Source organism: Salvia hispanica, chromosome 4 (genome assembly GCF_029641045.1).
Source record: "Salvia hispanica isolate PSC_SH4W2 chromosome 4, Shi_PSC_v1, whole genome shotgun sequence".
NCBI classification, from domain to species: Eukaryota; Viridiplantae; Streptophyta; class Magnoliopsida; order Lamiales; family Lamiaceae; genus Salvia; species Salvia hispanica.
Window position 1 is genome coordinate 11,119,650 of NC_142695.1, and position 27,471 is coordinate 11,147,120.

General features: G+C 35.4%; 4 protein-coding genes, 1 long non-coding RNA gene and 1 pseudogene across 11 annotated transcripts; 3 read left to right on the forward strand and 3 right to left on the reverse strand.

Moving 5' to 3' along the window:
• The first annotated feature begins 323 nt into the window (after positions 1-323).
• LOC125193155 (PLAC8 family protein) lies at positions 324-3,428 on the forward strand. Of its 7 annotated transcripts, none has more exons than XM_089057467.1 (5): positions 324-624; positions 793-911; positions 1,446-1,680; positions 2,169-2,395; positions 3,077-3,428. In XM_089057467.1, the coding sequence occupies exons 3-5, from the start codon at positions 1,506-1,508 to the stop codon at positions 3,245-3,247; spliced, it is 573 nt and encodes a 190-aa protein (XP_088913593.1). In that variant the 5' UTR covers positions 324-624; positions 793-911; positions 1,446-1,505; the 3' UTR covers positions 3,248-3,428. The 7 variants fall into 7 exon arrangements, with proteins under 7 accessions (XP_088913593.1, XP_047946861.1, XP_088913595.1 ...); XM_048090904.2 differs by having other exon boundaries at positions 793-881; positions 1,448-1,680; XM_089057469.1 differs by having other exon boundaries at positions 839-911.
• Positions 3,429-9,999: 6,571 nt separating this feature from the next.
• On the forward strand, positions 10,000-11,509 carry LOC125197283 (transcription factor CSA-like). Its single transcript, XM_048096007.2, has 3 exons — positions 10,000-10,383; positions 10,464-10,772; positions 10,851-11,509. The coding sequence occupies exons 1-3, from the start codon at positions 10,173-10,175 to the stop codon at positions 11,015-11,017; spliced, it is 687 nt and encodes a 228-aa protein (XP_047951964.1). The 5' UTR covers positions 10,000-10,172; the 3' UTR covers positions 11,018-11,509.
• A 4,623-nt stretch (positions 11,510-16,132) lies between these two features.
• On the reverse strand, positions 16,133-17,491 carry LOC148927234 (peroxidase 44-like). The gene is made up of 2 exons (XM_089069559.1): positions 17,291-17,491; positions 16,133-17,010 (listed from the first exon to the last, which is right to left on the reverse strand). Exons 1-2 carry the CDS (start codon positions 17,489-17,491, stop codon positions 16,243-16,245), a joined length of 969 nt encoding a protein of 322 aa, XP_088925685.1. The 3' UTR covers positions 16,133-16,242.
• Positions 17,492-19,632: 2,141 nt separating this feature from the next.
• On the reverse strand, positions 19,633-20,347 carry LOC125192003 (uncharacterized). The gene is made up of 2 exons (XR_007171288.2): positions 20,040-20,347; positions 19,633-19,851 (listed from the first exon to the last, which is right to left on the reverse strand). It is a non-coding gene; the product is annotated as an uncharacterized LOC125192003 (long non-coding RNA).
• Positions 20,348-24,141: 3,794 nt separating this feature from the next.
• On the forward strand, positions 24,142-25,546 carry LOC148927235 (protein PNS1-like; annotated as a pseudogene).
• Positions 25,547-25,972: 426 nt separating this feature from the next.
• On the reverse strand, positions 25,973-27,383 carry LOC125193245 (DnaJ/Hsp40 cysteine-rich domain superfamily protein). The gene is made up of 3 exons (XM_048091008.2): positions 27,087-27,383; positions 26,521-26,770; positions 25,973-26,229 (listed from the first exon to the last, which is right to left on the reverse strand). The coding sequence occupies exons 1-3, from the start codon at positions 27,243-27,245 to the stop codon at positions 26,171-26,173; spliced, it is 468 nt and encodes a 155-aa protein (XP_047946965.1). The 5' UTR covers positions 27,246-27,383; the 3' UTR covers positions 25,973-26,170.
• Between the last annotated feature and the right edge of the window lie 88 nt (positions 27,384-27,471).

A 27,471-nucleotide genomic window follows, 5' to 3' on the forward strand; every position in this document is an offset into this window, starting at 1 on the left:
GAATAAATCTGAGAGCGTGAGATTGAGAAGGAGAGGATTATTGGTTTGCCTAATGGCTAATTAAGTAATTATCCTATTACTGAATTTTAAATGAATTTGACTGTTTAAATCGGACAATTAGATATTAGTGATACTCGAAATTCAAAAATATCGCTATCGCATTCAAATATGTGCTCAATATAAAAAAAATCAGGTAACAATCAACCAATATCTGAAAATTTTCTGTCGAGTTTATATCATTATTTATTCCTTATTGAGTGTAAGGAAATTCATTTCGGAAAAATTCCAGACGTATGTACTTTATAATTATAATTCTTTATTGAGTGTAACGAAATTCATTTCGGAAAAATAACAGTTATGCAATCTTTTTAAGTATTTCAGACTTGAATAAAATAAATTAAGATTTTAATCAGACTACAATCATTTATAATCTCTCTCCTCAAATTTGAAAATTGTGAACAATTCTCTGCAGTTTCTCAACTTCCACTGATTATCATTATCTCATTCAACAATGTCTATGCATTTCATCTTTTCTTTACTGTATCCTTTTCCGGCTAATTAATTCCCAAAATTACTTCCGCTCTTGCCAAATTTCAAAATTTGATCTTGAATTCTCACTACAAGGTTTATTTCCTGAATCTTGCACTTAGTTTTGTGCTTGAGATTAGATTTGGGCAAATGCTGTGTACTTTCTGGAAATTAAAGCCATATCCTTTTATTACTGCTTTTTCTTCTTTTTTCTTTTTTGTGCGCTTGTGATAATGTTGTGAGTCTTGCGATTTTTTTATTTAGATGACAGATTCGCTGCTGTTCATGATCCTGCTTGGCCTCTTGACAGATTTTTTATTGGGTTATTTACCGGTGATGCTCTTTTAGAATTCGTAAGAGAAGCCTTTGTAAAAATCTGACTGAGATACAATTTTGTTAGATTTTGAATAAATATTGTTCAATTTTTTGGCCAAGCGATTTAATTTAGGTTTACATTCCCCTAAAGGAAGTTTTGCATTGTCATTTCCCTTGGGGCATAATGATAATATCTCAATGTTCAATCTTACTTGGAACTTTTAGGGTTAAATGATTTTAGGGAAAAATTAAATTGAAGAAGTTGTCTGGGAATTATTTTGACTTTGGGGTTAGCAATAGGTCACTTGCTTTGTTGAATGGTTTTTTCATTTGTATCCACATGCCTAAATTTGTATGCTGTGTTCATAATAGGGGGTGAAATGGTGTTAATGCTGTGCACTTTGGGTGATCTTTTAAGTTTTGGAAGGAACGGTTTGCATAAATAGCATAGCAGAAGATTTCTGTTTAACAAAAAAGTTCAGTAGCCAGTAGTGAGTTGAATGCAATTTTGTCATTAAGATGAGAAAATAACAGAATGCAATTCTACATGGAACTTTGACATGATATCAGTTTTATTTGACTCTCTTCTGAATGCTTGGTGCAGATTGCTGCTCAAGCTTGTGAACAGGACAGAGCTGTGAATTCTCTGGTCTTCAAGTAATATGGTGGGCCAGAACGCATATGTTCCACCACGTTACACCCCCCTCGGGCAGTCAGATGCAGAAGCAGATGCAGTACCAATGCCTGCAGATGTTGATCCCAGACCACAACACGACAGTAGTGTTCCAGGGCAGTGGTCTTCGGGAATCTGTGCTTGTTTCGATGATATGCAGAGCTGTATGCTACTTTATGCCCTGTGATCTTGATTTATCAGAAGCAAAAAAGTGAATGAAAGGTGCTTTTTGATAGTGCTGGAGTGTTGGATCATGCCTTGCAAATTAGTGTGATATGCATGCGGTTAAATGATTAGTTATAGGCAATTGTGTGGAAAAAGTGTTTTTATGAGTTATTTTCTAATCTCAATCTATAGACCAGATATTGAGCATTGCAGTGCATTTAGCTAACTCAATGTGCTCGCTCATTAAAGAAATCGTGATTTCCTTGAGTGATGTAAGTTGCTCATGATTAGTGCTGCATGGGAATTGGTCTGCCTAAGATTTCTGTTTATAAAAGAAAAAAGGCTTGCATATGATTTCAATGCTTTATGATGCATTCATTCTGAGTGGTTCACTGAGAATATGTTTTCTGAAATATACATTGAGAATATGTTTTCTGAAATATATATTAGTCAAGTAATTGCTGGGTTGATATTATTTATGTGACAGGTTGTGTTGGGCTTATTTGCCCGTGCTATCTTTTTGGGAGAAACGCAGAGTCTTTGGGTTCTGGAACTCTAATAGGATCGTGTATGATGCATTTTGTATTATGGGCTCTTGTGAATACTCTATGCTGTGTGATGACGGAAGGTGTTATGTTGGGCGCCCCTGGATGCCTTGTTGCCTGTTATGCATGTGGCTATCGGAGGACTTTAAGGGAAAACTACAATTTGGAGGTATGACTTAATTTCTTGTCTATTCAATGTATTCGGCTTGACCATTTATGTTGATCAAAGATATTGTTTCAAGGGATACGTCTTCTTTAAGCTTCTTGGTTATGTTTCCCCTCCATTAGTTCTAAATGCCCTTCATGGACTATGTTGCATGGACATAGTATTACGTTGCATCACGACCAGTAATAATATAATCAATTTGTCTTAGAATCAGTTGGTTTCGACCAGTTAGGGTGTTATGTCCCTTGTACGGTTATGGGTTCTAGTTTTGCACTCGTAAATTTGATGTACTTCTTCGGTTCTGTTTCTATCTTTGTCCACTTGATCTTTATTTCCTGTTATTTGAGGTCTGTGTTACTATTTGTGAGTCTGACGCAAGCTAATCTAAATGAGACCCCCTTATCTGCTAGGATCGTTAACCATGATAAGTTCAAATTAAGTACATTACTCAATCAATGCATCCATCTTCAATATTTACTTTTTACAGCATGATATCACATGACTACGTTACTCAATTAATGTTGCTTCAGTTAATCAATTTTAACAGCATGATATCACATGGCCACATTAATCAATTAATGCAGCTTCAGTTACCAAGTTTTACAGCATCATACCATGTGCACGAAAGCTTTCGATAACATAAGTCTGGCATATAAATCTCAGCATCTTGTGTTTGGGATGCAGGAAGCACCATGTGGAGACTTTGTCACACATTTCTTCTGTCACTTATGCGCCATGTGTCAAGAATACAGAGAAATCCGCGAAAGATCTCAAGACCTAAATTCCAGTAGCCGGAATATGGTGGAATTGGCCGCTCCTCCTGTACAGAATATGGGACCAGCTTCACCAAAATAGACTTTTCACCCTTGTATTGTTTCTACCACTCTGAATGCTTCTGTCATGTCTTCATAATTTTTACCTCAATTTATGATATGTATTTTTAGTTAGTTAGAATTCATACACACCTCCTAGACATGTTCTTTGAAGGAGAAACGACTTACCAATTAATCTGAGCTTTGTCGTCCTTAAAATCTAATCAATCCAAACCACACATTTTCAAACAATTGCTTCACTTTAATTTGTTAGTGTATTTCACATTTTCACTAGTGTAGAGGTGTGACATACACATTGAACATTATAGCAAGTTATGAGACTATTATACGGTTCGATCCCAAATCTATTTTCTGGAACCCAGAATTGGTGATTTTTGTTTCGGTTCCTAAACAACACTTGAAACCTTGAAAGATTCAATGTTATGGAATTTGTATTACAAATTCTACAATAAATCATCTTAAATAGACAATGAACAATTGTAGAAATACTGCAAATTTTTGCAAGGTCTCGAGGCAAACTGAGACATTATTGACGAAGTTGTAGTTTTTGTTACATATGTAAATTTCTATTGTTTTCATATAAAACATAAATATACACAATTACAAACTATATGACTAATGAATAGAAGTGAAATGATAAGATATTGATAGAATTGCGAGTGTCAAGTGGTGTTGGGATTTGTAGGAGAATATTTTGCAATTTAAATAAATCAAAACATATAATCTGTTTATGTGATTATTCAGACTACATCTATTTGTGAAATATCACATATTACATGCAAAGAACTTAAATTAATTCATGTAAAAGGCATAATAAAACCCTAAATATGAATTATATGGATACGGAATTGCAATAGCGTATTCACGTGAGAACAAGTGGTACACATGTACTCCTAAAATTTACAGTACTAATATTGAGAAAACATTTCCTATAATTGCAAGTGATCTAGTGGTAAAGCTTTAGCATTTTCATTTAAATTGGCCAGTGTTTGATTCCTTGGCCTTGTGGAGTTTGGGAATTAATTTCTACTCCATCCATCCCATAATGGTGTCTCCGGTGGCGCCCCTCCCACTAGGACCTTCACTAGCCCTTTCCACAAAAACTGTCTGTCACGTCAGCATTAGCCCTTCCCATTCCACTGCCACATCATTAGCCTTTCCCACTGCACTAGCCCCTCCCACTAGGACTTCCACTAGCTCTTCCCATAATTATTCAATCTACGGACTAAAAATTTACGGAATTATTAATACGTCGAAACGAAATACGAGAAAATTCGAAAACTTCATTAAAAAAATTACATTAAAAAAAATTACATAATTTAAAAAAAAAACATAGTTTAAAAATAAAATTACATAATACCCTCGGCTCTCACTCCTCGTCCTCGTCCCCATCGCCCGTGCCGTTGCCGCCTCCGACGTCCCCGCCCCCGATCTGGACGCCATAATCATCAATGGGTGGCAGCCTTAAATCGCGCCGGCATTGGTCGACCACCTCCTTGCACAGCCTTTTCAACACTGGATCCTGCGTGTTATACCACTTCATAGTGCTCTGCATCAGGGTCTTCGTTTGCTGCGAGCGGGCGAGGACGCCGTCCTCTGGGCCTCCTGGGGCCTCCGATTCGACCTCGTAGAACCCGCTGCCATTGCCGCTTCCCCTCGCCATCCGCTGCGCAGCCTGTTGCCCCATCGGGCGCCGACGACGGCGAGAGTCTGTTCGTGGTAGCGGGGCCTCTTCCTTGGCTTCGGGGAGCTCGTGCGAACCAGCACTGCTGCTGTACTCACCAGAAGAGTTGATCTTCGTCCGCTTCCAGCCCGATTCGGCACCAATCGCAAACTTTTGCGAATCCTTGACCACGAGAAAGGCCTCCCACTTGTCAAACTCTTTGATGTTCAAATCTCGGTTGGGGTACTGGGCCAAGGTTTGTCTCTTCACATCATCCTCAGACATGCCGCTGGTTACCATGCGCATGTTGTTTTGGTAGAGGGCGGCAAAACGACTGAGTTTAGGCCTCAACCGAAGCCACTGTTTCCGGCATTGCTCGGGTATGCGAGGCTTCGCCCCAGGCGGTTTGACGTTGCGGTAGGCGGCACTAATGTGATGCCACATTCGGTCAACATACTGGTTCGCCCCGACATAGGGATCCTCTACAACACTGATCCATGCCTTCGCAAGCGCGACATTTTCCCACACGGACCAGATCGTCCTCCTCTCAGTCTCATCCCCGTCGTCCTCCTCCTCTGCCCCCGTGTGCGAGGAAGAGCTCGGGGCTTTTCCCTTGCCCTTGCCCCTACCCCCGCCTCTGGCCTTGCCCTTGCCCTTGCCTTTGCTCCTGCCCCTTGCAGCTGGCTCCGCCTCATCGGGAGTCTCACGGATCGGCGATAGCCCCAGATCCTCAAAAGAGAAAGTCTCGATGTCGGCGTACTGAGTCTCCGGAACAGTACTAGGGGAATCATCGGCCAACAAATCTATATATGGCCGATACACAGAGTCCCTAGGCGTCCTCGGGCTCCGCCTCTCCATCGACCCACCCACGACATATTTGGCGGCGTACCGCCCATCCCCACTGCCCCGGGCATCATCCCTCCCACCCCCGCCATATTTGGCGGCATACCGCCCGTCCCCGCTGCCCCTGGCATCGTCCCACCCATCCCCGACATATTTGCAGGCATACCCGCTGCCCCTGGCATCATCTGACCCATCTGACTCATCCAAGTGTACATAGTGTAGAACATTTGGGGAGTCATCGCCGGCATACCGCCCATCCCCACCGTCCCCGCCATCTGGGAATTCATCCCCGCAAAATTTTCCTCCGATCCGATGGGAATCGAGGGTGTGTTTCCTCCGCTCGTGGTGGGGGAGTTTCTATTGTACTCCATTGTAGTAGAAATGAAATTTGTAGATTTAAAGAGAGAAACTTGTCAACACAAGTGGTGTGAATGAAATGAAGTTGGGGGAGCCCTATTTATAGAGGTTTTTTTTTTTTAAATAATAAAAAATAAAAATGTCGGACGTCCGACCTTCGCCACAGTGGCGGACGTCCGGTCGGACGTCGACGCGAGGGGCGAGCCCATCGCAGGGGCACTCGGGACGGGCGTGGGCGGACGTCCGGTCGCCCGTCGCCGACGGGCGAACGGGAAGGGCGACGGTGGAGACACCCTAAGAATATGCACTCTTTACTTTTTAGTTTATCCCACAGGAGTCCATTTTCTAATTTTGGAAACTGTTTTCTCTAATCAGGTGGGACTTATTCTCCACAAACAATCCTTTAATTACTTTTTCTTTTTTATCTCTCTTACTTTATTATTGGTTATTAAAATCCATGTCCAACCAAAAGTGCATACTCTTGTAGGAATGGACGAATGGAGTATTTTTGTTACATTTTTCTTTCATTATCATATACTTACTACGTTCTTTAATTTCTTTTCTCAAATTTTAGTTTCTTTATCTTAATTTGTGTCCCTTCTTTCTTTTCTCATTTTTTTCTTTCTTTATCTTGATTGTATTTGTATCCTCATTATCTTAATTTTAATTGATATGAATAGTTTGTCTTTTTCATGTCTATTTGATACTTGAGTTCTTTTACTTTAAATTCGTGGTTTATTTCTTTTACCTATTCTATTTTCCTTTCTTTAGCTCAATTTGTACACATCTTTCTTTATCACAATTCTAATTTATATTAATAAACACTATTGTCTTTCTTTTTATCTTAACTTGTACTCTTAATAAAGTACTACTATAATTATTTCACATCCCCTAATCAAATATCCTAGATACGCTGGGAAATTTTACCTTCAAGATTCATCAAGAATCAAAGTGGCTTGCAACTTCTCGTCTTACTCGAACTTTTATTTTGTTCTTAGGTTTAGGGGATGAAAATTCCTGAATGAAAACCTTAGGGCTTTTGTCTCTGGTCTATTTGACTTTGAATTAATTAAATTGAGTATCAGTTTAATTCAAGCCAAATTGCATATTATTATTAGCAACTATAGAAAATTAATATTAGTTGTATGCGCAAATCTGAAATTACGAATATTCAGGGCTTTCTCTTTAATATTTTATTTTTCGTACTTAAGATACAAATATTCATCAATTAATTAAAGTCTGCAATTGACTGAATTAATTTTTTTTTTCTAAGAGTGGTCTAGCTCAGCATTACCATTTATGTTCCTGGAATAAATTCGAACTTAAATCAAGCCATAAAAATAAATAGTAATAACTTAAAATTGGATTATACTTATAAATACCTGAATTCTATGATTCAAAATAACACAGGGTTAAAGTGTTTATATATATAAGTATACCATTTGAAGCATTAAATTGTAGTACAAGATCTAAAGTGGAAGTGTGGAAAAATGAATGGCACAGAATGGAAGAGGAGGAAAATGTTCCAAAAGATTTAAAGAGGATTATGGTTATTATTACATAGTAACTGAAAAATATAATAATAAGATGGAGGAGTCAAACAAGAAAAAGTTGTTCATTCAGTTACGCAAAACAGATACGCAAATGTCTTCCTCGTGACCATCTCAATGATCTTCCATAACAGTTTTCATCACTGCGTCACACTATATGGTCCCTTCTCTCCTCTCCTTCTTCTACATTTATTTCCTCTCAACAAACCCATTTATGTCCAAATAAATATGCATTCGTGTGGTGTGTCTCTCTCTATATGCGTGTGTGTGATTTATACCTATATTTTTTTTGTTTAATTAGATTGTAATTCATGATGATGCGTGTGCAACATTATTAGATGTTTAGTACTCCCTCCGTCCCATAAAAAATGATCCACTTTTTTTTTTTGATTTGTCTCAATCAAGACTGACTCATTTTGTAAAATGGAATACCTTTTATCTCTACTCTATTCTTTATCTCTTACTTTAATGAGTTAATCTCGCCACTTAATACATAAAATAAAGTTGATAAAATATAATGCCGCTCAAGGAAGAGGTCATCTTCCATGGGACGGAGGGAGTACTAGTACATAACATGTGTACTTCCACGCCTATTATAATTGTTAATGAATATTGAGTGTGAATACGTTTTCATACTAAAATTCAATATATTTATGATTTTATTTTTTATAAGTATCCCCATGTACTTTTATTGCTTTGGAACGACATACCTAAGTTAAGAAGGCTAGGATTCTAGGCACATTAAATTCTTGACAAGTTATATGTGTATGAGTAGAGTACAGCCATTATTGGGAACAAACAGAATATAATACAAATATAGTTTCTATAACGAGAGTAATTTGCAGTCATTAACCAATGTGTTTATTGGATGCAGTATGTTCGTCTGCAATTTGCATGTTAGTCTCTCTGTTCCACGTTAGTAGAGTCATTTTTTTATTTAGGGAAGTTTTAAGTTAATTAAGTCATTTTTATTTTTGATAAAAAGTAATTCTTCATTTTACTTTATTCTCTTTTACTTTTTTTCTCCATCCATTTAACACACTATTTTTAAATTCTGTGCGAAAAAAAATGTCTCTATTAACAAGAAACGGAGGGAGTAATAATAGTTCCATCGATTTCTTGATTGAACACCCGTTACAATACTGTCGGGCCGAAATGTGAGACCCTTGGAATTGGGGTTTCAACCTTTTTGCAACAATAGTTCCATCGATTCCTTAAAGATAACTTAGTGGTGGAGTAGATATTAAATATCTCTTGATCAATTTCGACTAATTAGAAGTCATTTCAATTCAAAGTTTAATTATCATACTATGTCCAGTCCACACTATAAAATGAGCCCTCAATAATCCAATAGAATTGTTATAATTGATATTCCACCAGCATCTATTTTGTTCAAGCTGTTCAAGCGTACTATAATTTTCAAATATAATTGACATATCATGTGCTTCAAATGTTTTAAAACATAGTACTATGTCTAAGAAGGCGTGTAAAACACAACTTAAGAATGCAAAACTTTGGTTGGTGTAAAATATGAGATTGTGCACACATTTCGTTAAATATAATTGACTAAAGCAGAGATAAAAAAAAAAAAAAAAAAAAAAAGAATCACACTACCAGTATGTAGTTTACATTACCAACTAATAAGTAATAAAATAGATGAAGTAAACACTTTTCAGCTTAATAAGTACGGAGTATAATCCAACATTAATTAAAGTTATGAACATACCTTTAGATAGACGAATAAAATTAGATATCTTTATTATATGCTGTTCACCATTTATCTCGGTTAGTTACTCTTATGATTAAATAAATAAATAAAAAATTAAGTTTGGACATAAAACATGGAGTTAGGGAAATAACGGAAAGGATCACCTAATATAAAAGAAGGTAGTCAGGCAAATAAACGGCATGGGATTAAAACTTTTTTAAAAAGAATAAGGAAAAACCAAAGTTTTTATATTTTTGAAAATGAAGGAATCAATGGCGATAGGATTGGGTGCATTGAATTATACACGGAAATAGCAAAAGATTAAAGACATGTTTGATATTCATATTTTTTTTTATAAAAAGGATGGGCCTAATTGTGTGCTTAAAAGGTTAAAACAATAATACAGCAGTTTAGGCTTCCTTCTCTGGTTTCAAAAGTAGAAATCTTTTTGAAAAAGAGATTGATAATAGCGACAAACAGATGCTGTTTTTCTCTTCTCAAAAACCGAGATCAAAATAATAATAAAATAAATAAAAAAGGAGCAGTTACACACCCAAACCCAACACTGTTGTTGAATGGGGTTTCCCACCATCACCACCCACACGAGCGGTTCTCGATTTGCATGAACACACACATATACATACAATTTATCTATCTATATTTATATTCACAATTTCACACACACACACACAAGAGAGTGAGAGTTGCACGTTTTTGGATGGTTGTGGAGTTTTTATATATACTCCTCTCAAAAAGCCTGTTTCTTCCACTTCATCGTTTCAATTTATTGCATAAATAACTCTCCCTCATCTCTCCGTTTCTTGTGATGGAGCACAAGATCTACTACCCATGGCAAATCGACGAAGCAAAGAAGCAGAAAAAGGAAATTCCCCAATTCGAAGAAATGGCGCGAAAATCGAAGGTGTGTGCGAGAGGGCATTGGAGGCCGCACGAAGACGCTAGGCTGAGAGAAGTGGTCGCCCAATTCGGCCCCCAAAACTGGAATCTCATCGCTGAGAAACTCGACGGTAGATCAGGTAACTACAAATTAATCCCTATGCTAATCCAATCAACAATGAATTTTGAGTTGATTTCATTTTATTTGGTGTGTGTGAAGGGAAAAGTTGCAGATTGAGATGGTTCAACCAGTTGGATTCGAGAATCAACCGTAAGGCTTTCAGCGAAGAGGAGGAAGAGAGACTGCTGGCAGCGCACACAATGTACGGAAACAAATGGGCGATGATTGCTAGGTTGTTTCCTGGCAGAACAGACAACGCAGTGAAGAACCATTGGCATGTGATCATGGCCAGGAAACACAGGGAACACAACAGCGTTTACAGGAGGAGGAAACCCTCTTTCCCAAATCCCCAAATCCCTACTCATTCCTCTGCTAAACCCTCTCATTTCTTCACCAATCTCCTAAATGGTATGTTAACTTAGGTTTTATTAAATAAATTCAGTTTTTGTTGTGAAAAAGTTTTAATCTTTGTTTGATATCATCCAGGGGATGCAAATGTGGAGCATCAATCGGATTCCAACTCTGAAGTTTCTGCATCTGAATCAGCAGCCAACAATAGGGCCAATGTTTATTGGTGTGGGGAAGATGAGAATGGGAAATATGACAAGGGAAACATAGCATTCATTGATTTTCTTGGAGTGGGGGCCACTTGAGGTGTGTTTCCAATTTCCATGATTTCTTATTTTTGGGGCTATATTTATTAGTGTTTCTTGTTTTGGAAGGCTGGTTAGGATCCTAGTTTTTATTACAGACAGAGTGATCGAGAATTAGAAGGGAGAAAAGGAGCCAAAAACTAATGAAACAAGAGTGGTCATGTCATGGGAGTCTAGTTAGACCTGGTAAACTGCTCAAAAATGTGGAGCATTTATTGCACCTCTGTTTGGTTGCATTGCAAAAGAGAGAAACCAACAAAAATAGGTGGGATTTGCAGCAGGTTAAAAAAATATGAGGTCCCTTCACTCTATGTACGTATTGTAAATCCCATAAATGGTAAAAAGGGAAGATTTTTACTGCTGTAAAACTCATTGTATTTTTTGTTTGGGAGGCTAGATACAAAATTAATGTGTTGGCTGCAACTGCAACAAAACCAAAAGGGCTCTCTTGATTTGCATTTGTACCGTTTATGTGTGTGTTTTTAACTGAGGCTGGATGGTCAGTGAATCAGACTATTTTCATGACTTTTCAATATTGTGTCTGCTGGCCTTTGTTGACTGTGACTATGGGAATATATGGCTTTAATCCATCTTTTTCTGGGTGGTTTGTTGAATATTTTTGTCCTTTCTATGTATATATTGTTAGAGTGGGGTTGGGGCTGGGGCTGGGGATGGGGTAAACCACCTGAACAATAATTAATCATTGGTTGCTTTCATATGTTAAGTGGTGGTGAAGGTGAAAGATTAATGCTTTTCGAAACTACTATTGATATCAACACATTTGTTTTTTAATAGTAAATCACTGTCACCTTGATATGGGACATCTCTATAATTTTCTTTTAGAGATGCCTAATGTCCTGTCTATTATACTGTTTGGCAAATGAAAAAAATGGATACTCCATCGGTCTATGAATGATAGACTCGGCTTAATTTGATATGGGTTTTGAAGAAATTTAATAAAAAGTGAATGAAGAAAGCTAGGCTTAATTTGATATGGGTTTTGAAGAAATTTAATAAAAAGTGAATGAAGAAAGCTAGGCTTAGTTTGATATGGGTTTGAAGAAATTTAATAAAAGGTGAATGAAGAAAGCTAGTAGTATAATAAAAGGTAAGTAAGATAAAGTTTGTAGAATGTGGAATTCATTACCAAAAGTAGTAAAAAATAAAATAAAATATTTATTGATGGTTGAACGAAAATGACAAAATAAAACGATTATTAAAAAATAGGAGCATTATAATTTTTAAGAGAAAAGTAAAACCACTGAACAAGTCTATTGGACAAGTTCATCTATCACCAATTGGTCACGGACTTCTATTATGGTATTAGAGTAGATCGCCAACTGTGGACTGAACAATTAGTGAGAAATGACCAACCTTATAGTTCATTTGGGCTTTAAATTTGGGTCAGTTCAATAGAGAGTTGATCCAAATCTATGTGAAAAAAAAGTCGAACCCCTCCAAGGTTCATCTTGAAGGGTTTTAGGGAATCTAGAGTGTAACTAAAAACTGACGGACCCATTATTTTATCTGTCTGGACTTTAAATTTGAGCTAGTAGATTGATTGAATGTGATCATGTAAAAGTTCAACCCATCCCAAGTTTATCTTGAAGGGATTGAGAGAGGGATGTTAACAAATGAAAGGGAAATAAATACTCTCTTCCCTTTGTTCACGAAATATTGTCCACAATTGAAAGTGTTGAATGTGTAACTGTGAAATTGCCATTTGTTTGATTTGAGGATCAATTGACAAACATCTTAACAAATGTAGTTAATTCAAGAAGTTTAGATGACATATTTTGTAAGTTGTGCATTAGCGATCTCACTACTCAATTTCATAGAGAGTATTAGTAAGTTAAAATAAAAATTAGTCATTATTCAAAGTTGACAATAGGAGATTTTGAATATTCAGTATCAACTATCAATCCTAGAATATTTTTATTTCGTTCGTTAGTTACAATATTTCCTCGTTGTCTACCCTGCTCTATTTTATGTAATAGATAAATGAATTTAAAGGTGCACTACAGAGGATTCGAACACCTTTGAACTCAGACATTAATCTTTCTACCTCTCTACAATTATGAAATACATTAAGAAAATACAAAAACTTAATATACCTCCCCTGCCTTTATACTAAACAATACTCCCTCAGTCCCAAAAAATAGATTAGTTTTTTCATTGGACCGTTCCTCAAAGTTAGACAAAGTATAAATTAGAAAAGTTTAAAACTACTAATAATGTGGACCTCACAATCCACTAACATTACTACTAATACTCCCTCCGTCCCATTGAAGATGACCCACTTTCCTTTTTAGTTTGTCCCAACTAAGATGACCCATTACTTAAAATGGAAACACTTTTATCTCTACTTTATTCACTTCCTCTTACTTTACTCTCTCCTCTCAACACACAAAATAAATTTGCATAAAATCTCGTGCCGCCCAAGAAAGGGGTCATCTTCATTGGAACGGAGAGAGTATATTTTTTCTTCTCTCTTACTTTTTCTTATCTCTCTTACTTTACCAATTGCATATTAAAACTTAGTGTCATATACAATTTTATTAATTTTTGGGAGATCGAGAGATTATTTCAAAATAAGAATTACCAACATCTCCTGCTTGTTTATTTTACTATATCTTTATCCTTCCAGCCGTCTCTTCCCACTACTTCTGTTTGGTTTTAACGGCCTACTTATAGCTATTGTTAGTTCGTTATCCAGCTAGTTGGAGTTGTGAATCTTAGTGTTTATTTGTTTTCATTTTCTTTTTTCCTTCTCTATTGCTTGTTTTCATCTTCTTCTCGGCAGTTGTTCATTTCTTTCATGTCACCTAACGAGGTGCTATTGGAGGCTATTTCATCTTATTTTAATTCCAATTAAGTACTAGTATGAGATTAGTGAAATCCAAAGATAATATATATTGAGTATGAGTTGTAATCAATGTCGAACCAATTTTAAAGACTGAACTAGAGATCAAATCTGGGCCATTAGATCTAGTTTTTTTTATGAGATGTGCTGCTGTGAAAAAATTTTCGGCTTCATTACAAGCCCATTTTACTTCATTATATAGGTTTATTACTTCATTATGTACGTAATACCTTGAAACTACAACATGTTTTTACTTGCTTCCAATAGGTTTTGAAATGATTCAACATATGCTTCATTCAAATTCATTGACGTGGGTTTTTGCTTGATTAACATTTAAAAATGCAATTTATTCAAGTGAGTTTATTACTTCATTCAGAAACGTTATTACTTCATTGGATAAGATTTTTACTTCATTCCCGTAGGACTTCAAATGCTTCTACACATACTTCATTCCAATAATGTATTACATTATTCCATGTGTTTATTAAACCATATTAGCGCCATGGCGTTGGTGATAGATATTGTAGAGAGAAAGAACGGCACGCGACGGTGAAACCACATTTACGTACTGGAATGAAGTAAAAACCTACTGGAATGAAGTAAAAACCTACTAGAATGAAGTAATATATTCTGGAACGAAGTTAAATCTTCGTAACATGTTAGTATGACTTATTTACCTTCAGATGAATTAAAATAGGCTCGTGATGAAGGCGAAAATAATTTATAAATTTCTGTATCTTATCCATAAAAAACTAGATCTAAAAGCCCTAATTTGGTAGGGTTCGGTGGTTCGGTCTTTAAGAGTGGATTTGTGGATAATGAGACTCTATTGAGTATAACGTAACTCATGAATAACAAAGCAGTCTTTACATGTTTTGCATTTTGGCTTCACTAAAAGTCTCAAAGCTCATGTAAAACAATAATACTGTGCTTGTTTGTTAGCCTAGACAAAGATAAAACCAAGACATATGAGTTATATATAGGTCTGCTTATTCGGCCGGTTCAGTTCTAACCGAACCGATTGACCGGTTAACCGGTTTTAAATTTTCATAAATCCTAGAACCGAAGGCCGTTTAAGAATCCGCTGATTCCGGTTCCGAACCAGAACCGTTATGTAATTTTAATCCGAATTTATTTATAATTTTAAATAGCTCAATACTAAAAAAATATTCCAACATCTAGAAATATAACAAATACTAATAACTAAAAATTCAAATAAATACACAAAATACAAACCAACAATATAATAATATTCATACATGGATAAGAGTGACGACAATTGGCAAGTGTAGTAGGTCATACTAGTTTATGTTAGCAATTTTTTAATACAAAATAGGAGTTCTAAACTTTAGCAACTTTTTTAAAAAATGAGTTTTAAGATTGAATTCCATTTTCACTTTTTTGGCAAAACAAATATTCAATAGAATTTTCAATACTGATTGATCTTGTTGTGACTTTTTGATTTATAAAGGAACAGTTAATAAATTATTTACAAACGGATTTAAATCATATGTTAAATGAATTGTTACATAAATTTGTTATAAAGTTAAATTTCTATCATATGAAATGATATTGTATTTGTATAATTCATAAAAAATGGTTTGTAGAAATAATTGTATATTCAAAGTATCACGGTTTAAACATTTTAAATAGTACTTCAGAAAACAGAGCTCGCAAATCTAACATTGTTTAAATCTAAAAATCACTCAATGTTTAAAATTATTTTACTTTATTTCAAAATTAATTCAATTAAATTAGATTTATTAGTATATTAAATTATAAAAAAATGAAATTGAATTGTAATCCGGTTTTCGGTTAGAAACCGGTCGGTGCCGGTTTGAAACCAGAATCGGTTTTATTTTAAAAGGTTGGACCGGTATCGGAACCAAAATCGGTTTTTCCGATTCCGGTTCCTCAATTAACCGGCCGGTTTTGGTTTCGATTCCGGTTAACCAAGAACCGTTTAAGCACCCCTAGTTATATAGGTTATTTGGCTGTTTGATAGATAAAATAAGGTTCATGTTAAGCCATCAAAGCGCATCTCGGTCCGCTAAGGCTTGGAGCAAATTAATTCAAAAAGGTAAATTGTTTAACAGTCCAAAAGAGTAAAATAACATATTTTTATATTAAAATTTATCTTAATTAATTGAGTAAAATAACATAGTTTTATATTAAAGTTTATCATAATTAATTATGTTGTGCTAATTTTTAACACGCCTACCAACCAAACATGCAATTATTACTACTCCATATAGTTTTCATATCATTACGTTACATTTAATATTTAGCGCGCCATACAATTAGGATTACATAATTCGGCCCAAACAATAAATCATGAATGAAATACAAATACTAATCAATCTCAAACTCGCATGCCTCGTTTTGGATTGAAAGCCCTGCAATTCTTCCTTATCTCGCCTGCTTTCCCAAACAGAACACCAGTCTTACTCAGCTTCACCATCGCCGCCGCAAAACTCCTCTGAAACGCAGTCCCATTCGATGCAAAGCCCGCAACAATAGGCCCGGTCGACCTATCCCGAGCCAGCCTCTGATCAATCTCCAGTATCCCCCTCTTCAACAAAATCTGGTTGTAGAACTGATTATCCATCGCAAAAGAGGTTCCCTGATCCAGGAAAACCGCCGGATTGCTCCCCGTCCCGCAGATTTTCCTCAGCCGGGCCGCCAATGCCGGGTCCATGGTGGGGTCGGGCTTCCCAGAGCCCTGGAAATCGGCGAGCCGGTCCTCGAAAAATTGGCAATGCGCAACGCCTACGGAATGTGCTCCCAAAAGTGTGACCATTTCGTTTAGGGTGAAGCCCCTCTTCCGAAAGGGGATGAAGGCCTGCGCGATCGACTCTTGTGGGCCCGGGAGGTCGACTTTTGTCATGTCCGACACGAGGCCATCGCGGCGGCCCGTGGGGACGTCGTACTTGGGCCCGCCCGCGAGGGCCACAGCGTCACGAGTGGCAAGGGTGATTATGTCCGCGCAGGAGACGGTGGAGGGGCAGGCGGCCTCCACCGCCTTCTTGGCGATGTCGATGAGGTCGTAGCCGCGGACGGTTTCGTTCGGGAACGCGTCCTTCTCCGCGTCCCCGGAGTCGGAGTGTATTAGTATTGATGCATCACATCCCTAGTAACATCAATTTAAACAAACATTAGTACTATTAACAACGCTAATTTGTGGATCTAATATGCCACCAACGCGTCACGCAAATAGATGTGTCCTTAAAGAGTGAAAGATTATTATAATTTGTCCTCAATTTATGGACGTTTTCTTTTGCACCTTAGTTATAGTTATTTTTAACAAATTTAAAACGCTAGCTAATAATAGCGTCTCAATTTTTGTGTCCTGAAATGATAAGTTTTTTTTGTAGTGAGTATATAATTATTCAAAATGAAGGCCAACATACCTCAACAAAGCAGTCGTGAAAATGCATTCTAAGTAACGCAGCTGTGATGGAACGATCCGTCTTAAAACGTTGTTGCACGGCTTGTCGTATTAACGATTCCGCCCTCGGACAACTTGAGTTGTAAAAACCTACTTTTAACTGAGCAGAAGCAAGCCCTACAATGCTGCAACAGACCACTAAAACTGCTACTATTTTCTCCATTTTGCATAAGAATGTTATCAAATAATCTTGATGAAGAAGCTAGAATCATTTTGTGTTATATATAGACGTGAATAAATTCATTGTTTTTTATGTTTGAGGGTGGCACAATTGGCGACGTGCAAAAGTCAAACAAAAATCCGAAAGAAGACGGTTTTAAATACGCGTTTGCAACAGAATATTATCTCTATTATTATACTTGCAATTGGTTTATCTTCAACCAACTGCTAAATTCTGAAAATCTTGTTTTCAACGGCCAATCATTTTTTATGATTGTCGTCGATTACGTATACTTTCTTTTACTACTCTCTCTCTGTGATATAATGTTTCGTTTTAAGAAACTTATTGCCAGTTTTGAGAACTGTCAACAAAAATACGTGACAAGAATTGTGAACAAAAATTGATTAAATATATAATAATTTGATAAAATATGAGATCTACATATCTTACAAAAATAATTAAGACTTTTACTTTCAACTTCAATACGAAATAATGGGCATTATATCGTAGAACGGAGCGTTTGTTTTATACTACTCCCTCCATCTCATAAAAATATAGGTATATGATATGACAAGGAGATTAAGATAAATTGCTAAAGTAAAAGAGACGAGGAGACGAGTAGTTAAAATAGTGTTAGTGGATAGTAAGACCCCCAATATTATAAGTGTTTTAACGGTGATATAAGTTGTAAATAACTTAATATATAGGTGTAATAAATTGAGATAACTTTCCATAAATGAAAATGTTCATATTTATTTGGGATGGAAATAAATGATAAATGCACGTATTTTTTTTGTGACCGAGGGAGTACTATATTAGTAAAAATCTTTGACTTGGCTGTGGATTTTCTTGGTAATATACGAGTGCAAATTTGACATATGGAGACGGATCTTCAATTATTAATGTAATTAAGTACTAGTATTAATTTATATGAAGTATGTATTTTTGACTATATCGAATATAGAAGTTGTGGGAATTCTATGTGATGTCTATTGATCATTGGTGTATATATAAATTATTAATAAGATAACAACTATTATATATGCATACGGACATGTTCGCACGTTGGAATAAATAAGTATACAAGCGGCGGATCGATTGATTTACTAGGTAAAGAAAGATAATTAAATTCTAGTGCAATTTAGTAAATTAAATAAAGAGCGTAATCGTTTTTAGATGAGATAAATATTACTTTACTTGTTATAAGGTTATCGCAAATCATGAGTATATGATCTGATAAAATTTTGTTTTGTGTTATGAAAAATCATGCTAAAGTATTAAATTAAAACTTGGATAAAAAAAATGTTTTCGTGAATAAGTTCCAATATCAGGTCGGGAATGGATCCCCTGCTGTGCTTAAAACACAGCAGTTAAGGAATGGAACGCAACTTTACTTGTTTTTATTTTTTTTTTATTTTCCTTTTCTTTTTGTTTAATTATGTGTGCAGAGCACAACACCTGATCCATTTCCTATCAGGCCTACCCTTTTCATTTGTTAAAACTGGGCCAATATCACGATCCACTCATATTTAAATCGTCCTTATCTCGGCCCAAAATACAAACTGAAATCGTAGTTCAAAAAACAATTCAAATTAAAGTTAAAAAGTATTATAAATTATTAAATTAACAACGAGGAAATTCTATTGGAAAAAATCAACATTCAAAAAATAAGCATAGAAATTAGCAAAATGATTATCTAAGACTAGGAGATTGTGATTCTATAATTCATGGTTTCCTTGTATATATATGCATTTGTATTCTATAAGAGTATGTAAAATCGATTATTGAATACAATATACAGAAAAGTCATTCAAATAATATTATCATGGTGTCACAAGTAGGAAAAAATAAGTATGTCAATCACTTAAAGACGGACGAAACAAAAAATTTGTGTCGATTAATAGGGGCAGAGGGAGTATAATTCTACTCAATGATAGTGTGTAAAACACGGGTATTGAATACAATATTCAGAAAAACCATTCAATCGATCATTTTATCATCATGCAATGTTTACTAAAATAAAAATATAGAATGCATTGTTACCTTGCTACTAAGCCTACTTTCTAACTTTAAAAGATATCCAAAAATTGTTTTGTTGATGTAAAAATTTATGAATATAGAGAAAACACTTAGCAATAATCAAATTTATAACAACAGAATGTCATCAAATATATTACCAAAACCACTACATGTGTACATCATCATTCTGAATTACACTTAAAATTTGGTACTACTATCATCTATTTACGTGGTGGAGGTGGAAATGGATCGTGACGCGGATTGGGCCCAGTAGGGCTATAATCCATGATTATCGCCTTATCCAATTCTTCATGTAATTCCCTTCTCACAGCGTCAATCACCTTCTACAAAAATTACCCATACCAAAATTAAAATATATAAAATTGAAAAAAGGATATTAGTTTCTAAAATTATAACCTTTGCCTAAAATTTAGTTTTTTTCCGTGAATTTTAAAATTGGTCTACAATATTACACGATAGCAAGAGTTAATTCCATCAAATACTTAAGCATAGAAGAAAAGGAGATACGAACCTGAGAGTGCTTTTGAATCGCTAAATCATCATTCTTTAGATTCGCTGTTCGAACTGCAAAGCTTGAGAAAATTTGAGAGAGCAATAAAATAGTTACAAGAGTAGAGAGACAAATTATTTTAGTTGATTTCATTGTGAAAATATACAATGAGAAGACAGATGTTTGGCCAATATATAAAATACAAAATGAGACAGTTGCGTCATTACTCACTCAACTCGTAACGCTCCATTACTAGTGTGAAAACAAATTTAGAATCCACGAATACTACTGCATTAATTTTTATTATGCTCTTAATTGAATGCAATATCCAGCCTGCTAGATGCGCATTGTTCCACTTTTAAAAGGATTGTTGTACACTTGTATGAATAATTGTAAAATTATGGTAATTATGAGAATTAATTGAAAAAAATCTAGATAGATGGTAGTAATTGTTGAATTAGATAGATAATATGGGAGTAATAAATGTATTTCATCGCTTAATTATGATAATTATGAGAATTAATTGAAAAAATCTAAATAGATGGTAGTAATAGTTGAATTAGATTATGGGAGTAATAAGTGGATTTCATCGCATAATTATATAATGAAGTAATTGACCCCTTTGCACTAGGGGTTCGGTTCCGTTTTGTTAGCAGTTTTTTTATGGAATTTTGGGGTCGATTAATCGACATGTCAGTTCAGTTATTAATCGAACCGATCGAATACCCACCCCTACTTTAAACAGAGTTTACAAGAATGTTACGAAAAAAATAAAATGTACTACCTCCGTTCCCAAATTTTGACACAATTTACTATTTTTATCCACCCCTGAAAATTTGACATACTTCACTTTTTATCATTTTTGGTAGTTGACTTCATACTCACATTTTATTATAAAACTAATACTTTAAAAGTAGGACTCACATCCCACCAACTTTTTCAACTCACTTTCCATTATATTTCTTAAAATCCACGTCGGATCAAAGTGTGTCAAAATTTAGAGGATGGAGGTAGTAACTACGAAAAAAGAATAATCAATTCTAAAATAATAATCAACTATTCTTGAATGATCTTCTCTAATTGATCTTGATTATTTCTTTCTAACACTTATCAAATAAATTAAACAACAAAAGATTTTGCAACACGTATTGCGAAAAAACATAATTTGTGTCATTGTCTTATGGTCTCAGACATACATATACTTCATGAGACGACACGTTTGTAAAGTGAGGTAAATAGAATTTCTGGTTTGAGGATAATTCATACTAGCTATTTCCAACACAATTTTATAGTATTAAGAAAAAGCACATTAATTTCTTATACTCGTGGACAATCCTTGGTACAATGAAATAAATTTAAATAAATAAGAGAATGTAATTACTATTTCATTTTATTCATTTGCAAGCAAATACGTAGTAATTTTATTAAGGAATTACATTTCATTTTCGAATTATCATTTTATTCTTAATAGAATAGTCATTCTTTCCATTTACAATGTGAATGACTATTTCATTATATAATAATATTATTATAAAGTACTCCATTCCTAAAAAGTATGAATATTTTATTTAATACAAATTTTAATGTATAAATAAAATAAAAGAAAGATAGAAAAATGATAATGATAGTAGTGTTAATAGAGAGTGAAGTCCACATTATTACTTATGTTACTGAAATTCCAAAAGTAAGGAAGTTCATACTTTTCAAGGACAGACTACTGAAAAAGATATAGTTCATATTTTTCAGGTACAAATGGAGTATTAAGTAAGTTACTCCCTCCGTCCGCCATTAGGAGTCTCATTTCTTTGCAACTGTTAAGAAAAGCGGGTGGAAAAAAATTAGTAGAACAAAGGTCCCATTTGTATATTATTGTTTTAAATAAAATATTAATGGAATGAGTTAGTGGAAGGTGGTACCCTATTACCATTTATGGTAAAAGTAAACTGAGACTCCTATTCACGGTCAAACTAAAATGAAAAAATGGGACTCCTATTCACGGACTGAGAGAGTACTTATTAAATATAGTAACTCTCTCTCATTAATTCACAATAATTTCCTTTTTCGTCCCTCCCTAATTAATTGACACTTACTTTTTCCTCCTTTAGGTAAAGGAGCGCCACATTCCACTAACTTTTCTATCCATTTTCTTCTACATTTCTTAAAATCTTTGTCAGTTAAGAGGAGATGGAGTAAATAAAAGAATGTGATTAATTAATTTCCACGCTAATTTCTTATTAGATTTGATTTTGCAAAATAATCAGTTATGCCACATATTAACATTAAGACTCATTATATTTTGTACTCTCTCCGTCCCATAAAAGTTGAGTCGTATTCGTTTTTAGTCCGTCCCATAAAAATTGAGTCATTTCCTTTTTTAACAAAAGACAAAACATTCAATCACTCTTACTTTATTCCATCATTTACTTTACTCTCTCTTATCTTTTCTACTTTTTTCATCTCTCCTATTTATTTAATATAAATTCTTAATCTCCGTGCCCAAAAGTTTTGTCTCAACTTTTATGGGACGGAGGGAGTAATAATTAATTTTATGGATTAATTATTCATTCCTTAGTACTTTCGTCCCCTAATAATTGTCCACTTTGGTTCCGAAACAGTTTTTAAGAAATGTAAAGAAAAGTGGGTTAAAAAAATTAATGAAATATGAGCCTCACTTATATATAAGTATTAGTTTTATAATAAAATACTACTATGTTTTATCTTTACTTTATTCTATCTCTCGTACTTTACTTTCTCTGCTCAATACACAATTAATTTACACAAAATCTCGTGTCGTCCAAGGAATAGGTCATCCTCCTTAGGACGGAGGGGTATGCCTTAACTTTGACATAATAAAATTCACTATTTCAATTAAAAAAATTTGTAAATTTAACAACTTGAAATCTAGTGAACAGTATATATATTTATTAAACGTAAAAGTTATATATCTAAAATATGAAATTATCTCTAAAAATAAATTTATTAAGTACTAGTATATTGAAACATGTAATTTAAGAAATTCTAATTTGGATTTGAACTCGTCAATCATGCCCCAACTCATATATCAATAATTTCTCTGCTTTTTTTTTCTAGTAAACAATAAATTGTAAGGGCTCGGGTGGTAGCCCGAATTAGGCGTGAAAACCCATTTCCGTCGGCCTTTTTCCCCGTTTGGTAGCGCCTCCCTCAATCAGCCGACCCGTGTTAATTCAACCGGGTTTCTAGCGTGTACATACAACTATCGGTGGAATTGTGCTAATCGAATCAGCGGAGGGAGTGGTATTATTTCCTCAGTCGGCTGATTGCGGAGCTCAGGACGGCAGTTTTACCAAATTATCACTCAATTCTTTGTTTTCTACAAACCCTGATTCAACCAAACATCACATAACAGCCCAATCGAGACAGATGGGTTGAACCAAACACTAGTTTATTTTAACAGCCTATTGAGGAAAACACATTATCTATGAGTTTGTGAAAATATTTGTTGGCCTACCACCTGAGCCTTAATCGATATGTGTTTGTGGTTGATCTTTTTATAATAGAGATCGAAAAAGTATTCTAATTGATGTGGGTTTTGTGTGCAATTTAAATTCAAAACTTATTTTAATTTCTGTCCACAAAAGTTAACAAAGTAGTAAATGACACGAGTTTTAAAGAGAAAGAGATGGGAGAAATGTAGTATAAGTAGTGTTAGTGAATTGTAGAATCCACGTTATTAGTAATTCATAACTTTCCTTATTAGACTATCTAATTTTGGGGGATAACCCAAAATAGAAAAACTAGTCTATTTTTCAAAGACGGACAACGAAGTATAAAAATATTGTTCTCGTTTCATAAATGTGAATTCACAATTTCAAATTAGTGCGAATAGAAAACAAATTTGGTCGTGCCAAAAGCAATTATAATAAACACCACCTTCCTTATGCCCCCCCCCCCGGGGGGGCCCGCGTAACTGCTTCACGTCACGAGAGCCATGAGATTTTCTAAAATGCTCAATGTCCAGAACCTAGCCTTCCATCAAGAATCGAGGTCTATCTCTTTCGCATTGTTTCTTGACCTTCTTGTATCAAATTTTATCAATCAAGAAATACTCCTTAAGAGTTCAAATTTTGTGCATGCTTCTTGATTACTCGTCACTTTAACAGCTTGTGCCATAGCCATATGCTTCTCATGGCAAGCATTGGTAAGTGTCAACCCATCAACAACTCTCAAAGCTGCATTCTGGCTAAACCCTCTTCTTACATATGCGTTTGGGATTCTACTCGTCTCTATGGGCACTCCAGAGAGTCCAGCAGCATTAGTAATTGCACTAGGTTTCTCAATACTACAATCCTAGTATGCATCCTGGTTTAGTCCTATGTTTGAGCATTCTGGCAGGATACTAAAAGCTTCTGTTGTGTATAATTATAATCCCCTAAAAGTAAAGACTAGTGTAGTTATATAAACCATTGCAAGTACTCTCTACTCATGCTTCTTGATGGTTGGCATTGGAGGAGCCACTGCAACCGGAACCATGGTCAACACACTCTATTCATTATCCTGATCCTAGGAAGCTCGACATGATCAGCACAAATCATCAAGAATATGATGAAAGTCACAGTATCACACATCAAATACATGAATTCACATGTGCAATAGAAGTTAATTTCAAGGTAGCAGTAAAAACTGCAGCTAATTATTCGATGGGGAATATTTGCTTTGCGTCAATGCTTATACCAGTTCATGGTGTTATTCGTGGTTCAGCCCGAGCAGTCAATTAGGTTTCAGGAGATGTAGACAAGTTCAAGTTCTTGTGTGCAAACTGTTGCTCAGGAGTTGCATCAAGGATTGCGGCATATGGAAACAGATGGGGTTTTGTGCAATTAGAAATATACAACAAAGGGATTGTGCAGGCATCAATGGATACATGGGAGAAGTTTAAAAGAGCTGGTATAGAAAAGTTGATCAATTCTGACTTGACTAGTTTGTTCTGCTTCCTATCTGGCGTGGTAGCAGGATATGTCTGTGCACAACAGGGAGGTACTTGGTCAATTGTTATTCACATGAAGTATGCAACAGAATTGTGCAGCTACACATTCTTGACTAGATATCTCACTGTAAGGTGGAAGCTGATCTTAAATTTACTATTGAGAAAACTAGTGCAATTAGAAATGAGAAACACAATATCCTTCATTTCAGCAGATTTGTAGTTTATAATGAGAAGCTCTCATTACTACCTACAAAGAATGTGTAGTTTATAATGAGAAGCTGATCTTAAATTTACTATCTTAAATTTACTACACAGAATTAAACCCTAAACCCTTCTACAACCCTAAACCCTAAACCCTTCTTTGTAGGTAGTAATGAGAGTTTATAATGTCATGAACTTCGAACAATATTCCACTTCAAAATTCACGAATAGGGTGGCCTTGGTGTGGCTACAAGCAAGCATAATGGCGTATTACATAGCATATGCAGAAAATCCCCAAAGCCAGCAATTTGGTAACACCATCCCAGCTTATATGCAGGAGCTACAATGATCACAAGTGTAAAGTCGGAAAAACAATTCCTTATGATCTATGTATGATGGATTCTTCATGCTTATTCTAAATAGTGTGCATAGGTAGTTCGAGAACTTTCCAGCATTCATATGTTAGACCATAGAGAAAAACATGCCATGAGCTGCTGCACCCTTTTTTGCGACAATGTTGGTGCACAAAGTTTTTGCTTAGACTAGAATATTCAATTAGTCTTAACATAATGTGTTGCACAGCTTTCCTCATTCAGTAAGTCTTGTACTCAAGCTTACTGTGAAGGAGCTTCAGTGATTACTCTTCAGCATAATCTCCTTATTACTGGAGCAATGAGAAACACAATATCTATAGAGTAGTTTATGACCTCCAAAGGCAAGGAAGTATGACCTTTCAGCAGATTTCTATATTCTAGTTTTCTTAATTTGAGCAAGAACAAGAATCATGGAGGCAGGATTTATAGCATATTTCAATATATTTTGTTCCCATTGCTGTATGATACAACAAGAAGTTAAAAGCAAAAAGCATACACATGTTGAATATCTGTAATCAGGATCTCTGCAGGTTTGCATTACATGCCCGGGATATAACTAACTAAATGAGAAACAGACCTTTTATGTGAGTAATAACAAACATGAAGCCAAATCAAAGATGACCCCGGCCACCACATTCTGAACACATGGTATTCCCTGTTCCTCCACAACCTGCACGGTAAAATAGGAGTGTCAGTTTTTTCGCTCTGTTACCAAAGCATCATCCTCTCGATCCCAAGCTCAAAAGGTTTTATGACATGCAATTGGTCTCCGTCATTTTTGGTTTCTTCGGCTTGTCTAGTCTAAGATATACTAACAGTGTATATGCAAAAATATTCTCTAAAAACAGGCTCATCAAAGTCATGTTATAAATGGCAAACAAAGGATAAATAGTAGTAGATCATTAGCAATTAGAATCACATACATAGCAAACAATGTCAAGGAACACTCTTAGAACAATACCTAAACATCGAACTTTTACGATGATTCCTTGACTCTCCAAGATAGAGTCCACATATAAGCCTGACCCTGAACAAGTTGCACAAAGAGTCGCTCCTTTAGAGAAACAACTAGAGCATCGAGGATTATCTCCGACATCCTTCTCGGTCAACGCAAGCCCAACAGGCTTCTCAATGATCTCCTCAGGAATAGGTTTATCATAGCAGAAAAGAGATTCTAGACTACTTATTCGCCTAACATTGCATTGAACAACCTGCAAGATCATTCTATATAAATTTAAATCATGCACAAAAGAATATCATACTAGCCAAAGCACATCAAATCATTTCCATATGAGATACCTCACAATATATTGACCAAGAACAAACACAGACACACACATACAAAATGAGTTGGAAGAATCAAGCTAGCCGACCAGATAACATAGTATAGTATTTGCCAAAATCAGAGCCCTAAATTACAACGCTGCAGCTGTTGTTCTACATTAATTTCCAACTGCTTAAGCTAAGAATTACCCCATTTCGATACAAATGATAAAAAATCAGCATTTAAAATCGAAACCTACTAACCCTAGCGGGAGAAGCAAACGAGGATGAAGTGAGAAAGACGGCGTCATTGCAGGGAATTCCATAACCTATCCTGTGAAGAACCCTCGAATTAGTGTGCAAACGATGATGGAGGGAGGAAACCTTGGGCGAAGAAGGGGCGATTCTCAGAGCACAGTCCATTCCTGAGCAAATCGAAAATAAAATGGAAATACTGTGTGTGTTCTCTCAATTTGGGCAGCCTGGTCGATGAATTGATTTTGGATTGTTTCTTCTCTGCCTTTCCTCGATATTAACGGATATCAATATCAATCGTACAACTGTGTTCTGCTAATTAATTCATTTAAACAAAATGGAGTACTAACTATAACCGTGTTTTTTTACTTTTCAAAATAACAGCCTTTACACC